Here is a 17,587-nt window from a genome sequence, read left to right on the forward strand (position 1 = left end):
CATTTACCCTGAGATGGTTGTCTGTGGCTGTTAGAAAGTGGTGTGTCGGTCTCTCCTAAAGGGGTCGAGTAGCTTTTTTCACCACCGTCCGTCCCATTGTTAAGGATCGGTGTTCTTTAATAAGGACACTCATTGACAGTTGCGAGAGAACCAAAAGAGCCTGTTTTTAAAAGGCAACACTGTCTTAGCCTCTACCCGGCTGGCTGTCATAGGTTCCTCCTGCGTCAGATGTTCTGACTCCTAGGTTATTCTGGGGAGCGCGGTGCTCAGCTGCAAGTCGTAAGATCGCAGGAAAACCTTTTCTCTTTTCCTCCTGATAAACAAAGCCCCTCAGGGAAGCGAGTACCCTAGTCACAGATAGAGAGAGCCATCGTGACAGGGCCCATGCTCTTTATAATTCTATCTACCCTAACTTTTTTATAGTCGCGGGCCCTTCATGTGACTTTTCCTGGTAGACTTGTGAGCATGTGAAAGGCAAAATGGATAGCAATAGCGCTGGGACTTAGACCAGAGTAATGTTAAGTTGAGCAGGGTTAATGTTTATACTCAGAGAAATTGAGAGAGGAAGTTATTATGGAGCATAGTTTGAAGTGGACCAGTGCTATGCTCTGGCAAGGGGAGGGGGAGGGGGTGATCTGTCATGCCTCTCGTTCACTGTAAATCAGACGTCCATATTTAGTCGGGAGGGAGGGAGGGAAGGCCTAGCAGTTATGTAAACAAAAGCCTGGGCAGGCAGGGGAGGGATTGCACTGCGCTAATGTTTGAGTCCATTAACCACGACTATGATCTTTGGAGAGAGACAGGGCTGTTTTCAAATAAAGGACAGGGTCAGATAGAGCGCTGTCTAGCTTTTTCAGGTGCTCTTATCAGAGCACTTTCTAGAGTCAGTTTTAGTTGTATCCCTGACTAATGGAGCGATTAATCCAGGTTTTACTGGCCTCTGCGCTGACCAGTCAGTTTTGTGAGAGGAGGATTAGAACAGCCAAGCTTCAAGGTTGATCAGATTCACCAGGACAGCATAACCAAGCCAGGACATTTCCATTTTTTGCATTTTAGTAATTTAGCAGACATTTTTATCCAGAACAATATACGGGAGCAATTTGTGTTAAGTACCTTGCTCAAGGGCACATTGACAGATTTTACACTGAGTCAGCTCAGGGACTTGAACCAGTAACCTTTTGGCCCAACGCTTAATCTCCAGGCTACTTGCCACCCCCAGGACGAAGGGACAGGGGGAACCAGGATCAAACAACTGAGTGAAAACGACTGACGCCATGAGTGAAGCGTGCTCTGAGAGCTCTGAGGAGGAGCGGTCCGAAGAACAGTCTGAGGAGGTGTCGGTCAGCAGGCTTCCGGTCATCCAACTCAAGCCCAGATCGCCAGGCACATCCCCCAAGATGTCCCCCCGTGACTCCCCGCGTGGGTCGCCCCGAAACTCCCCGCTGCTCTTCAGGAAGCTGCTGATGAACCGGAGCATTAGTCTACAGAGGCGCTTCACTCTGGCCCACACTCCCAGGTAAAGACCTCCTTGTGTTCCATGCCTGTTTTATCTGAGCTTGGGGTCCCTCAGGGTTGTGTGACTACCCCGTTGTGTTTCGAGAGCAAACCTTCAAAGGTGGTAGAAGAAAACTCTTTGAGACCCTTTCTAAAGGTGATATGAAGTTTAAGTCAGCAGTGAGGGTTGTTTATACTGCAGCTAACAATTACTTTTGAAAGTACTGACTTGTGCTGTGCTTGAATAGATGCCTTTGTTGTGTATTAGCAGAATTTCCTCTAGCCCGAGGTGGTCTAAATTAGTCAGAGCCTTGTTTCTTTGTTGTGTTTTGCACATAGTAACTGTTGATTTGAAAAAATATATTATGGATTCTTTAAAGTTAGGAGATTTTATGAAATGGTTTTACAAGGTCCTCTTCATACACTAGAGTTGTAATAAACAGATTTACACTCAATATTATGGAGTATAAAATATTTGTTCTCTGGATTTTGCTTGTTAACTTTTTTTAAATCTCACCCCCTCTTTAATCTGCACACGTGTCTTTGTTTTTCTTGTGGACTGACAAAACAAATTAGATTAGGTGACCATGATATTCTTCATGTAGGACTCCTGAGTGGCGCATCAGTCGAAGGCACTGCATCTCAGTGCTAGAGACGTCATTACAGACCCTGGTTTGATTCCAGACTGTGTCACAACCGACAGTGATTGGTAGACCAAAAGGGCGGTGCACAATTGGCCCAGCGTCGTCCGGGTTAGGGTTTGGCCGGGTTACTTAAATAAGATTTTTTTACATTGTAAATAAGAATTTGTTCTGAACTGACTTGCCTAGTTAAATAAAGGTTAAAAAAAACAACTCCCAAGTAAATTTGAATTTAGTCTGTTTTTGGTTGGTCTGCCAAATACTTATTCATTGGGTGCTCTGCTGAGGTGAAAAAAATATAGGCCAATTATGTACATTTGCATTAAGCCTACAACATACTATATACATTTACTGAAGAAGTGTTACAATTGTGTGACCGGAGTTTTATTTGTAGTTCAATATACAGTCCTTGAACATGGGCTCACTGATGACAAACTTGCCATATTTCATTTTTATTAGTATTTGGCAGTTATTAAGGCAGCTATATACCATTTCAAATATTACATGACATTACATTTCACAACACTTTACCAAACACATTGTGTTCCTTCAGTCCACTACTCTAATAACACATACCTACAATACAAATCCATGTGTACATATGTGTAGAGTGCATATGTGTGTCTATACCTGTGTGTTTCTCTTCACAGTCCCCGCTGTTCCATAAGGTGTATTTTCATCCGTTTTTTACAACTGATTCTACTGTTTGCATCAGTTACCTGATGTGGAATAGAATTCCATGTAGTCATGGCTCTATGTAGTACTGTGTGCCTCCCATAGTCTGTTCTTGACTTGGGGACTGTGAAGAGACCTCTGGTGGCATGTCTTGTGGGGTATGCATGGGTGTCCGAGCTGTGTGCTAGTAGTTTAAACGGACATCTCGATACATTCAGCATGTCAACACTTCTTACAAAAACAAGTAGTGATTAAGTCAATCTCCCCTCCAATAACCTGGTCAGGCCTAAGTTTAAGACTCTCTTTGAAGTGGAGTCATACAGTATACTCAAGTTCTTCTGCGTTGTCAAGTACAGATGTGTTTCTTGACTAGGTGGCTTTTTGTCATATGTGGCGGTTCGTCAACTTTTCTGCTCGGATACTAGAAAGAAACGTGATGGTTGACGTCCCCTGAAAAGGCAGAGCCACGCTCATTCTAGTAGGACTTAATGAGGACAGCTGCCTGATAGGGACACTTTTCAAGCCCTTCTCCGACTAAGCCTATTGGTAGGATTCATTTAATGACCCTGGTACGCCATTCCCACAAGTCATAACCCATGATATTGATGCAAATCAAATATTTACTGTGTTTGTGTTGAAGAGACGAAGCAGCCGGGCCAATTAAAGAGCACTTGACCTTATTTTCTTAGGAGCGAAATAAATATTTTGTCGGGTAGGACAGTTTTTTTCGAACAGCAAAACACTCACCGGGTTTTTTTCTCATATGTTTGTGACAGTGTCTGCCAGGGATGGGTGTTTCCAGTTTATACACCATGTGTTGCTTGTGCAAAGTGCAGTTTAGGAGAACGGAGTAAATTGCACTCATCAACATCACACACACCTTCACAAGAAGTAAGAAGTAAGCACACAGGACTGTTAAAGAGGTGTCACTGAATTGTTGTAAGCAAGGTAACGTATTTCAGCAACTATGAAAAACGTAAAAACCCTGAGACTGTTGACATGGTACAAAACATTGTCACCTATGGTGGAGGTTAGCCTCTAATTTGCATATAAATAAACAGATGTTTTTTTTTTACCGGTTCATACATCTTTATCACATTTTATTGGTGGGATCATTTTGCTCGGGCATTTAAGCATTACTCCTAATGGTCCTGCCTGTGAGTGTGTGATAATAACCAAGAAAGGCACTCCATCTTTATGGTTTATCTCAGATCTGTCCATCTCATGGAAATTTGGTCTTTTTAAAACTATAATTAGAAAGAGGGACCATCCTGTAGGGACAGAGCTTTATAAAGGGCCTGAGCCCCTGAGAATGTACAGTGCCCCTAACAACGAGAACGAAACAAACTGTTGGAGATGAGTTATAGCAGGATGGCTGGATAAGGGGATGAATTAAACAAACTAGCAGTCTGTTGGAAAAACGTACAGACAGGCAGCTTAAGTTTATCAGGGCAGGAGACGATAAATGTTTAAGTTTGAGGGAAATGTTGGAGACCATGTTGGAGGAAACCACAATAGTTCCTTCCGGTGTAATGTGATGTTTTGTTGTCAAGCATTGTGCTTTTTGTTGATTGCCTTAGAAAAACGGCTGGACTGGCAGGCACTTCCCTGAGTCACAGTATAAAAAATGTTTTTTTTTTTTTTAAACGTAATTTCTGAGCAATGAATGAAAGTAATGCACCTCAAACTGGTTTTTAGTTGATTGTTAGAAAAATACCTTTGACTGGGTCAAAGTCAGGTGAGGCATCCGTTTTTTCATAGCATTGATGCTCGTTTCATTAGCAACACAATTCAGCCATATGCTACTTACTGTATGTTGTTCAGTCCTGTTGTTTTGTCTGGTCTTGAGGATTGTTAAGTGCTGTCCGGCATTAGCAGGCGTAAAGTGTCAAGGCCTGACCCCAACGGCATTCACTTTCAAGTGGCTCCAGGTAGCTCTCCTGCAGTTGCTTTACCCTCTGTATGACATGACATAGTGCAAAAACCCACATCCTTGTCCTTTTACACTGATTGTGCTCAGGTTAATCCTTTTGTTTTGGGGTACGTTTTTTCGTTCTCTGTCTAGGTCACCAGACTGTTGTCTTGAACACAACAGTAGCCTGTTTATAGTAAAGCAAGGCTCTGGGTGTGGTTTTACAAGGCTCCGGGTCTGGTTTTACAAGGCTCTGGGTCTGGTTTTACAAGGCTCCGGGTCTGGTTTTACAAGGCTCCGGGTCTGGTTTTACAAGGCTCTGGGTCTGGTTTTACAAGGCTCCGGGTCTGGTTTTACAAGGCTCCGGGTCTGGTTTTACAAGGCTCTGGGTCTGGTTTTACAAGGCTCCGGGTCTGGTTTTACAAGGCTCTGGGTCTGGTTTTACAAGGCTCTGGGTCTGGTTTTACAAGGCTCTGGGTCTGGTTTTTACAAGGCTCTGGGTCTGGTTTTTACAAGGCTTTGCACAGTGTTCTGCTAAAAACTACATCAGGGCCAATGTTTGAATCATGTTATGGATCCAAATTGTCCCTCGCTTTTTGAAATTGGACAAACAATTAAACAATGTAATGCCTCTAATTTCCACCAGAGGCTGCTATATTATGTATTGTAGATACATATTTTTGCCTCTTGGCTTATGCTCAGACTGTTGGATTGATGTGTTTCCTTGACAGTAATCCCGTATGTTGCCCACCCATATCGTAGTCACTCTGGAGCCTCATGCAACATACCGTACAACATGCCTGCCCACCTTTGCTGCGAACCAGCTGCAGGAGATATTTGTTTCATGTAAAAATTATCTTACTGCTGCAGAGGAAGCATGACCATAAACAATATGAGTCTGTTTTCATATGAATAACTTGAGGACTCACAACCAAGGGCACATTCAAGGACATATGAAGAGGGGAAAGATGATTATGCATATATGCCGAGTTTACTAAACAGACCTTTCTAAAATTGAGTTGCACCCCACAACTTAATCTTTTGTCTTGCCCATTCCCCTCTGAATGGCACACATACACAATCCATGTCTCAATTGTCTCGCGGCTTAAACATTATTCTTTCACTGTCTCCTCCATTTCATCTACACTGATTGAAGTGGATTTAACAGGTGACATACACTATACATACAAAAGTATGTGGACACAGCCATTTCTGTATAATATCGAGCACACGGCCATGCAATCTCCATAGACAAACATTGGCAGTAGAATGGCCTTACTGAAGAGCTCAGTGACTTTCAACGTGGCACCGTCATAGGATGCCACCTTTCCAACAAGTCAGTTTGTCAAATTTCTGCCCTGCTCGTGCTGTAGGTGCTGTTATTGTGAAGTGGAAATGTCTAGGAGCTGTAGCGCGTAGCGTGTAAAAATCTTCTGTCCTCAGTTGCAACACTCACTACTGAGTTCCAAACTGCCTCTGGAAGAAATGTAAGCACAAGAACTGTTCGTCAGGAGCTTCATGAAATAGGTTTCCATGGCCGAGCAGCTGCACACAAGCCTAAAATGCCAAGCGACTAGAGTGATGTAAAGCTCACTACCATTGGAGTCTGGAGCAGTGGAAACGCGTTCTCTGGAGTGGTAAATCAAGCTTCACCATCTGGCATGACAAATCTGAGTTTGGCGGATGCCAGGAGAACGCTTCCTGCCCGAATGCATAGTGTTAACTGTAAAGTTTGGTGGAGAAGGAATAATGGTCTGGGGCTGTTTTTCATGGTTCGGACTAGGCCCCTTAGTTCCAGTGAAGGGAAATTGTAATGCTACAGCATACAATGAAATTCTAAACGATTCTGTGCTTCCAACTTTGTGGCAACAATTTGGGGAAGGCCCTTTGCTGTTTCAGCATGACAACCTGCTCCCTTTCAATTGCTACCATGGTTATGCACATGCGTTTCTTATTTGTTCTGTAAAAAACATGTATTTTAAACCCTATCCATATAGGCCAATTCCCATGAGTGTAAAGGGTTAAACAAGCAGCATTTGCCAGAGTAGCCTGTTCTCAGACTATACATATAGAATAAACACATGCGCAGAAGCTTCTGGACTAGTGCACGTTAAAAAAAGAACCGGGAAAAGTCTGATCCACAGCCGCTCCATAGTTTAAGCACTCAGACAGAACTCCATGTCCATGACACCTCCCCCTCCCATTATCTATTGGATTTTTAAAAAACACAGTTTTATTGAGCTACTGGGGTGAGTTGCTGCTGCCTCATTTGGAAGCAGGTCAGTCCTATGAGTGCGGCTTGTAGCGGAGCTGTAGGGAACTGGACGAGGCATCCGTAGAGGACCGCAATGGAACCTTGCATCTGGGTTTAGAAAATACCTCTCTCCTCCTGCCTCCCCCCTTCACTATCAGAGTCCTGGTAGGGTTCAGCAGTACAAACCGGCCCCTAGCACCATTCAGACTGCTCCAACTTCTCATCTTATTACCCCCTCTCTCTCTCTCTCTCTCTCTCTCTCTCTCTCTCTCTCTCTCTCTCTCTCTCTCTCTCTCTCTCTCTCTCTCTCTCTCTCTCTCCTCTCCCTCTCCCTCTCCCTCTCCTTCTCCCTCTCCTTCTCTCTCGGCAGAGTTAGTGTTGTTGTCTGTTATTCCAAGGCGGAGTAAGTGTTGTTGTTTCTTGTTCCAGGCCAGAGTTTAGTCCCAGTAGTTTCAGAAGAGAAGAGAGGAGAGTCTGATATAGACGGTTGAGGGGCCACACACTCCTGGGAGCATTGTTGGGATTATTTTCTCTCTGACTCGATTTTTATAAATTTCTTCAAGGTTTTATTTGAACAAAGAAAGAAGCAGCTTCTGGGCTCTAGAACAGCGCAGTATTTGTTTTAAGGCGACTTTTGGACCCTATTTGGAGGACTCCTGCACCCCTCCCCTGTCAGTCCTCTGGCTATTGGGAAGATTGAGTTTGCTGTTAACCTATTGAGGAATGCGAGGAGTAAAAGTGAAAAGTTTATCTCGGCTTCTTGTTGTTGAGCAGAACGGAAAACAAGCAGGGAATTTAGCTCCAGACCTGTGCTGACAGCTGATATCAGCCACAATTTAAATTGATTTGATTTGGCCCGTTGGTAAACTCATATGCTTTCTGAGATGGGCTCCTAACAGGCATCATTCTGTCTTTTTAGGTGTGTTTACACAGAGTTAGGTGAACTTTATCAGTAAAAAAAAAAAAAAAGGACATATCCCCACTGCAGGGACCAGATCCTGTAGAACTTTGGTAGCTCAGTTGAGATTTCTGCTTTTCAATGAAGGCACTACTTTATCATAACATTGTTCTTCTTCTCAGGAATTGCATGGACACAAACCAGCCCTAACATTTGCGTGAAAACCTGTTATTGACCGTGCAGAACTTGAATTAATCCCTCGTGTCTCTGCTAGATGCAGTAGGTGTAACTTGGTTCTGCTTTTGTGGACCGATTGTTCTCACAAGCTGTACCATGTTTAGTTTGTAACTGAACAGTACCAATAGAGACATTGGACATTCACATTCAACCAGGACAGGCCACATAAATGTTGCGGTCCATTCTGTTCATCCCCTGTCATCTGAAGGCTGTTGCGTCTCTGAATTCCACCGGTACCTTTGGCTCTTTGAAGTAGCCGGCACAATGATGAACAAAGACTCTCGCTTCCCCAGGAAAGCTGTGCATAGCAACACCTCCTCTCGAAGGCACTCATGCATTGGGTAGGTACAGTCCTGTGGTGTAAGCTGTTTGTTGTGATGAGTTACTTGCTGACACAACTGTACTGTGTTGTGTGTGTGTGTACTGTACAAATACTAGGGCTGGAAATTGCCAGGGACGTCAAGATACGATATTATCACAATACTTAGGTGCCGATACAATATGTATTGCGATTCTCAAAATTCTTGCGATTCTATTTATGTATTTCAATTCGATACCACGATTTGATGCTCCAAACATATTGCTCACTGTATGTCTGCTGCAGAGAGACAAGAGAGAGCATGAGAAAATGAGTTTGATCAGTCATGGAAATAAAAGTCCTGAAAACATGTTGGCTCACTATTTAAGATGAAGATGGAGAACAAGCTGTAGGATGAAAAATACTGGAGTTTTGGTGCAGGTACCGCCAATTGCGCTCTTAGACAAAAGGGTGCTATCTAGAACCTAAAATGGTTCCTTGGCTGTCCCCATAGGAGAACCCTTTGACGAACCCTATTCGGTTCCAAGTAGAACACTTTTTGGTTCCATTTAGGACCCTTTCCACAGAGGGTTCTGCATGGAACCCAATAGGCTTCTACATGGAACCAAAAATACTTATCCTATGGGGACAGCCAAATAACTATTATGGAACCCTCTTTTCTAAGAGTGTAGCACTAGTTAACGCTACCTACCAACAAAACCACCCTTTAAATAGATACATGGAGTCAAAGTATCGATATAATATGGTATAAAAATTGTAGTATAGTATATAACTGTATCAATCCACCCCCCATCACTAACAAATACTGGACTGTATGTTCTCTATCATAAGTTGTTTTTCACATTCATTACACATGACAAATTATTACAGTTTTCTCCCTGTAACCAGTAAGACATAATTCATCATCATTAAATAAGTATAATGATCATGAATTAATCCTTAATAATGATTTGTTATGTGTTGCCTCTTTTTTAACCTGTTGGTTGGTGATACAAAAGGGTTTCTTATGTAGTGGATCGTAAAACTTTCATAAGGTTCTCATCGAGGAATATTATGGAGAAGTAGACTCCCCTCCAAATCATTGTATCTGTTAACAAAGTTTCACTGCTGAAGAAGTGCTATCCCTAACAGTTCTAACATATTGCACTTGTCTGCATTTGGTTTCAGTTGTATCACTTTGTGCTCACTTTGTGCTCTTTGCCTTTCAGGGAAGTTGTGATATGCCACGGGATTGTTATTTATAGTAACATACTCAGCATTTTAGTTGGTGCTAAAACACCCTCAAGTGGGTGACAAGAGAAGCCAATGTTGAAGCCAAAGATCTGTAATTTGGTGGTGTCGCTATTCTTTGTTTAGTTTCAGCAGTTTTCTGTGGTGTGTTTTCGATGTTTTTATGGAGTGTTTTGGAGTGTTGAGCATTTTGTTATGTTCTAGGGCATTTTGTGATGGCACTGTAGTCTGGCTGTGGTGTGTTTTTGCTATGGTGAGTTTTGCAGTTTCACTATGGTGCGTTTTGTAGTTTGGCTGTGGTGCATTTTTGCTATGGTGCGTTTTATAGTTTCACTATGGTGCGTTTTGTAGTTTGGCTGTGGTGCGTTTTGTTGTTCTGGGTGTCCCACCCTGAGGGCGCTGGGACCGGGGTATCGATGGCACAGCCAGTGTCCATTGATGTCTTTCCTTGGGGGGCGATTGGCCACAGCCAAGCAGAGTCACGATGATCAGACACGCCATGATCCCATATGAGGATAGACCCCTTCACCACACACACACGCACGCACGCACGCACGCACGCACGCACGCACGCACGCACGCACGCACGCACGCACGCACACACACACACACACACACACACACACACACACACACACACACACACACACACACACACACACACACACACACACACACACACACACACACACACACACACCATGAGGGTTACCCATGTCAAATCCCAAGCTTTCCAAGAAAATATGTTGATACTGGTTTATTAACTAAATAATACAATAATAAAAAGCCAAAGTTGAAATGACATATAGCCTAATCCATTATTCCAAAATTCGCATTTTCACTCCTCGGCCGTGAGTTAAATAAAGGAGAGACATGAAAATACGATGGGGGAGCTTTAGTAACTCTGTCTTCTGAGCTCAATATTACCCCTTTGCCTCCAAGCAGTCCTCCAGCTGTGATTATGGCACAATCATATGAGCGGATCAAAGACAGAGATCTAGTGCACAGACAGCAGAACAGAACACTCGCACATAATATGACCAGATTAGTATCGCCACAGGTCTTGCCGCATGTCTTGCCAACCCGTTCCAAAGTGGAGTTCATGTAGGGATTAGGGAAGTCTAAATTGGTGCGGAAACATTTCAATCTACAAAAATTCTCGTAGTCTTTGACAGAGTTTTACAACAGAGTTGTAAAGAGAGTTATTCTGCAACAATACATGGTATTATTTTATTGTTGTTCATGAGAATAACTATTGTTCATGGTTCTATTTCACTATGTAATAGTGTTGTTCATGAGAATAACTACTATTCATGGCTCTATTTAACTATGTAATAGTGTTGTTCATGAGAATAACTATTATTCATAGTAAATCAGTCATGCATGTCGAATATAGAGTTACAGTGTACATGTTCAGGGAAAGCGCCATATAGGGTGACTTAATAACGGGTTGGTTTATCCTTTGTTTTGCTTGCCACTGGAGCCTGCCTCTCTCTGCCCTACATGTCATAATATAATTCTGCTTACTTCAGAAATCTTTAGCCCCCAATAGTGACAATCCGTCTGAACACACAGATATGAGCGCACACTCACTCACGCACACACACACACACTTTCTCCCCGGAGCCGAGACAAAGCAGTCTGTTATATTCTAGATGTGTTCCCAAACCCATCACAATAGAAGCTCATAAGCTTGTTCTGGTAGTACCAGGCCACCATTCATCTCTGTAACATTTGGTATCAGGACACCGTTACGACTTGGAGACATCACTGGCATCATTTTTATAGCAGAGATGGGTGGGATTCACTGCAGTTCGACACCATTCAAGTCAACTAATAATACATTGATGGTACATTAACGAGGTGCAATTGAAGAGACAGTTATTCGTTCTGGTCTGAAAGGAATGTTTGAATTCCTAATAATGAATTGCCTTAGTACATTCTGTGTTCTACGTCTATGTTCTAGGCCTAAGGGCCGTAGTTCCCTAGAGGAGAAGGACTACAGACAAGGCTTGGGCGAGTTAGTAGTAGAGATGATCTGTTCTGTTCTTTCTGTCTAGTTTTCAGCGAGGATCTGAATAGGGGTGCTAATAAGAGATATCTAGGGTGTCAAGCGAGGTAACGCAATTACAGGACAACAGTGTCAGTGTCCACAGGTTCCCAAAATAGCCCCCAGCCCAGAATAGTCGATAAGCGCTGCTGTGGCTGGGCACTGTCCATGTGCGTCAATGCTCTGCTCCATATTTTCAGCATGACTGATTTCCCCAATCACCCCCCCCCCTTCCCAAAGCACATCGATCCAGTCCAGCGTGGCTGTTGGCTGGCCTGGGCCAACTCTGGCTGTTACCGCGCCAAGCCGCCGCTTCCAAGCCTCCCTCCCTCCCTGTTACCTCCCTATTGTCCAGACCCAGGTCACATCAATGAACCACAATTAAACCAGGCCCAGTCTGGGCCTGTCATTAAGACATTGTGGCAAATGTCTTTCAGTTTATATTTACACCATGTCGACTGAGAATTTATTGAATTTATTAAGTTGAATTGTTTTGGGTCATATTTTGATGATTGGTTACAACTAATTTCGAACATATTAGTAAACTGCCTTCAACGGATACGATTCGTAATGTTTAAGGAGGATTTTGTCCTGATAGGTGTCAGAGGGATCAAGCATCTAATGCCTTGCTTTGTAGTGTTCTAACAAGGTATTAACTCTAAGCCCTATCTGTTCAGTCCTGACCTGGCCTCTGTATTGAAGCCTGTTCTGTTCTCTCACATGGCATGTGGTTGTTGCCCTGGGTGTTGTGGAAGTATCAGGGCACCAGGACTTGTTTGCGACCACTAGAGGGAGGAAGTGTCTAGCTTTTGCATGGAGACTGGCTGAGCAAAGGAACAGTGGTTGGGAACAAACTGTGAGGATTATTCCTCGTTTTGCTATCAAGCACTCATCAAATCAAATCAACGTTTGTTGGTCACGTAGCCAGATATGCAGATGTTATCGACAGGTGCAGCAAAATACTTGTGTTTCTAGCTCTAACAGTGCAGTAAAATACTTGTGTTTCTAGCTCTAACAGTGCCATAATACTTGTGTTTCTAGCTCTAACAGTGCAGTAATACTTGTGTTTCTAGCTCTAAACAGTGCAGTAATACTTGTGTTTCTAGCTCTAACAGTGTCGTAATACTTGTGTTTCTAGCTCTAACAGTGCAGTAATACTTGTGTTTCTAGCTCTAACAGTGCAGTAATACTTGTGTTTCTAGCTGTAACAGTGCAAGTAATACCTAGCAACGTATACTGTATATTTTTTTTAACAATACACACATAATCCAGATTTAAAAAAAAATGTTTTATGTAGGATGAGCCATGACTAGAATACAATATATACATAGAAAGTGGGTGAAACTGTCATGCACAAACACGTGGAAATACACACATACCTAGCCATGGTGTAATCTCAGTGCATTAGTCTGCCTGGCCATGCTTCAGGGGTGATACAGTGACGTGGGGACTGTGACTGTGCATGCCTGGGCCAGATAGGGTTACATAGAGGAGGGCTCCAGACCAGGGCGGGGCAGGGTTAGGTTGTGTAGCCCACTCCTGACGAGTCCTCAGGCCACCCTGAGACCCCCTATCACTGACAGATGGCAGTTTATGATTCATACGGTGACACACTGATACCCCACCAGAGTACATGCCATAACATAACATTTGACATCCCTGAGACATATATATATATAGGCTTTGGCAAGTAACATACTCGAGCAGGTTCGCTCCTAGCTGGGTGACAACCGTTTTGGCTTTTTTCTTCTTCTTTGTTTAAAGCCAACACGTTTAGCTAATATAATAGGTGCTGTGACAAAACTCTCCCTCTATCCTTTCAGTGTTTCCCCCTGCGCTCATTTTTTTTCTGGCATAATCCGATTTGTGTCATTGTTTCCTTTGGCAGTTTATGTTAATAGGGGTCTATGCATGGCACCAAATGTTACTTTTCAACTTGAGCAGGTCCATTAGTTTTGATGTATGGGGATGTTGTTGGCCCACGCAGCCAGCGTTGCGGCGGCCCCAGACAGGCACATCACCATTGAGTCTGGCTCATGCGGGCCAACTGTAGCGTTCCCTAGGTTACTGACCAATGCCTATAGACCAAACACTGAGACAAGTTCTACTGTTCACTCTTGAGCTTTTTAGCAATCAGGTGATTTGACAATATTAAAATGAAGACAGAAAAGGACAGACAACAACATGTGACACTTGATGTAAGTCGCTCTGGATAAGAGCGTCTGCTAAATGACTTAAATGTAAATGTAAATGATGCCCTACTTTTCACTTGGTGGAATGCCTATTGTAGTCTGACTCGGCTTGTCAGAGTTTGTTATAATAATAGTCGGCATTTAAAAAATAAAATCTAGACCGGTCAACATAGCTCCAATGTTCTGTTCTAGAACCATTGTCTCGGGACAAATGGGAAGACGTTGACCAGACCTAAACACCGGAGTCTGGCTTTCCTCAGACGTCCACCAGCTTCCAGGATTGTGACGTGGAGCCAGAGTCCTCCCCAAGCCCTTTTATAACGCAGAAATTGGAGAGGATAGGAGCCCGGTGTGTATTCACACCACAAGAAGAGGCCAGAAATAATGTATTTGACCTTGTACTTCTAGCTCCTTATTCATCTTCTTTGATTACTTTATTTTTTGCTATGTGGTGAAATAAGTCCAAATATATATATTTTTTCATTTATAGAATATTGCTCTGCGAAAAGGCCATCTGGTACATCTCACATCCCAAGAAGGCAGTAATGTTTTTTTGTCCACTAATATGCTCGTAATAGGCCTACCTGCCAAAGCACAAGTCATTGTGCTGATTAAGTCATAACCAGTGCATTGGCAAAAGGGCTCTCAAACAGAGTAAATATAGTGGCGTCCATTTTACATGATTAATGTGAATACAGCAACCCGATAGATAGATATGAGGAAGACACGTAGGGGGTAATTGCCAATAATACCCTGTTGCAAAAGACTTACATTCTCAGAATGTGTTTTAATGTATCTGTTGGCCTCGCTCTTGTTGAGGAGAAAAGAGCTGTTGACAGGGCTGCAGTAGAAATAATGACTTCTTTTTTCATTTTACAGATCGGATTTCACGTTATTCCAAGTAGTGCTTTTGTTATCTCCGAATACTTAGGCAATGAGATGTTTTTGTCTGCTTCATCACTTTTTTTATTTTATATTTGCCACAACATTTATAGTCGATTCCATACATTATTGTATCACATTCATATAATTTAACTTTAGGGCTCACATGTGGTCTGTTGTCAAAAACGTCCCGCTGTAAATTCTCCTATTAGGACTAGAGTGGGTCAGCCGGGTGAGGTTTCATATTTTGAAAACATTTACGTTTTAGAGTCAAATTTGTGCAATTCTACACATTTTGCCAAGGGGGTAGAGAAAACGTGGCAGTTTTAAAGCAAGTGTGCTGCCGTTCTGTACATTTTGCCATGGGACGTGATGACAAATGTTTGCAGTTTTTTATATGATATTTGAGTGAGAGTGACAAACAAAATCAACGGGAGCCCTACGATCTGTAATTCGACCATGATTACTACAAGTTTAGATTGCTGGCCACTACACTAACTTTACCAATGTAAATAATGTTAGCTGACATGGGCTAATTGACTGACTATCAGTGACTGACATAAGAGAAAAACTGATGCACAATCACATTTTAAAATTGCACCTGGTGTATTTTACTATTCTACCTAGCAACAGTAAGTTGAGACCCCGACTGAACTAGCTGCCCATCCCTGGTCAAAACCACAAGTCATTCCTTAGGAAGACCTGTGCCTCAGGAGGTACTAAGTGACCACATCATGATACTCCCTTCCTGTTATGACACACTACCTATCCTTTGGGCAACCAGAAAACAGCTATCCTTCCCCACCTCACCAAACCCACTGCTACATCACGCCAAAAACGGAAAACGTCATTCTCCCTACATCCAATCACGCTGCGGCTGCAATGTATCGATAGCCCTGTGTTTTTATTATTTTCAGCAGCTCGTCATGTCCATTTTAATATCGAGGTAATACTTCACTTTTTCTGGTCATAGAAATAACTCCGGAAATAATATGTTTACTGTGCCCAATGAGAGAATATCGAAGAATTTTGTGCTCTGATGTTACCTGCAGGATGTTGTTCCCATTAATTACTACATTGATGTATTAGGAGCTAAACTAACTCACACTGCACTCCATAAGCGTTCCAGTCTCGTGGAAGTGCAACAAAGGGTTAATGTGTCAGACATTCTGAGGAGGCTGGAACCGTGCTCCTTCGGACCACACCCCCTTTCTTAGCCATGACCTCACAGTGAAGAAACTTGCTCCCTGTCTAGCGCACACACACACACACACACACACACACACACACACACACACACACACACACACACACACACACACACACACACACACACACACACACACACACACACACACACACACACACACACACACACACACACACACACACACACACACACACACACACACACACACACACACACACACACACACACACACGCGCAGAGAGAGAGAGCAAGGCAGAGAGAGAGAGACACACCCTCACTCTCTCATACAGGCAGCATAGGGTTAGAGTGGCAGGCTGGTACACAGGAACCACTGCTTCCAGTCATGTAGGACCACACGGGGACAAGAGTCAATGCTGAGTTTAAGTTCTAACAACCAGAAGGAAACAGATAGAAGACGATAATGGTGTTCCGTTTGTAAACCTGAAGAAACCTGAAACATGGACAGAAGTACCGAGACTGAGAGCCACTGAGAACAAATGGAGAAATTGACAGCAGGCAGAGTCTGCGTTCTCTGGCTTTGCTTCAAGAACCCATCCATGTGCTTTTGTCATTGATGTTTCATACCGACGCTGAAGAAATGAACTAGAAGAATCTAGGTGCTTGAAGAGCAGATAAAATGCACATTTCTCCCATTATTATTCTCCCTATGTTTTGGAGCCTGGGGTATAGCTTCTGCGCTAGAGGTGATAAGAACCAAGGGTGATTGCAGAAGAGTTGGCCCTCCTGACAGAACAAGAAAAAGACAATTGGGTTGTACAGGGATGACAACTTGAGATGACAACCTGGGAAGGAGACCCAAGAGAAAAAGAAAAGAGCGAAAGAGAGAGAGAGAGAGAGAGAGAGAGAGAGAGAGAGAGAGAGAGAGAGAGAGAGAGAGAGAGAGAGAGAGAGAGAGAGAGAGAGAGAGAGAGAGAGAGAGAGAGAGAGAGAGAGAGAGAGAGAGAGAAAAGGAAGGTGAAAAATGAGTGTGCCAAGGAACTGTGGATTCTATTTCTCCGCTGATCGCTCTTTCCAAGCGCGGAACGGGAATGTCTGTGGATCGCCCTGTTCCGTCAACAGGCCTATTGACATCATACAAAAACGCAGGCGGTAATATGCTAAACAAATTTACATTTTGTTGCCTTGCCATTTGTATGCTGCCGTAGAATGCACTATTTGGAGTGGTATCATTAAAATTGATACAATGACTCAAAGTTGAAAGTTACCATAATGGCTGTTGAGATGACTCCAAAGAAGCCGTTTCTGTGATTACAAAGACATATCCCAGATATCCCAGGTTTCTTTATAATCATAGTCCTACTGTGGACCAAATGAAATATTAAGGGGTTTCTTTGTGAAATGTAGAACATCTATTTTCTGTGATCTCGATCCATCTAATCACAGCTAATCAATGGGATACTGTAGCAGTAAAAAAAAAAAAAAAAAAAAAAATCCAAATGAACTACCCTATCATGTATTCTCCATTATGAGTCTAACTTATTAGATAGGTGTTCAGCTTCATGGGATCATTTTTTTAAAACACATACTGTAGCCTACAGTGATATCGCTTCAAGGATGTCCTCCTACATTAGA

The 17,587-nt window shown here is 43.0% G+C and overlaps 1 protein-coding gene across 6 annotated transcripts in view; it reads left to right on the plus strand.

The window, feature by feature from the left end:
* Positions 1-775: 775 nt before the first annotated feature.
* Positions 776-17,587, plus strand: part of LOC124010099 (cAMP-specific 3',5'-cyclic phosphodiesterase 4D-like) — a 74,725-nt gene continuing 57,913 nt past the window's right edge. For 4 of the 6 annotated variants that reach the window (XM_046322442.1, XM_046322443.1, XM_046322445.1 and 1 more), the window contains exon 1: positions 776-1,516. In XM_046322442.1, coding sequence (XP_046178398.1) covers positions 1,275-1,516 — 242 coding nt within the window. In that variant the 5' untranslated portion in view covers positions 776-1,274. Of the gene's footprint in view, positions 1,517-7,359; positions 8,453-16,165; positions 17,105-17,587 lie in introns of those variants that run through there. The other 2 variants (XM_046322448.1, XM_046322447.1) reach the window with 2 other exon arrangements.

The sequence above is a fragment of the Oncorhynchus gorbuscha genome, linkage group LG22 (genome assembly GCF_021184085.1).
Source record: "Oncorhynchus gorbuscha isolate QuinsamMale2020 ecotype Even-year linkage group LG22, OgorEven_v1.0, whole genome shotgun sequence".
In the NCBI taxonomy this organism is placed as follows: domain Eukaryota; kingdom Metazoa; phylum Chordata; class Actinopteri; order Salmoniformes; family Salmonidae; genus Oncorhynchus; species Oncorhynchus gorbuscha.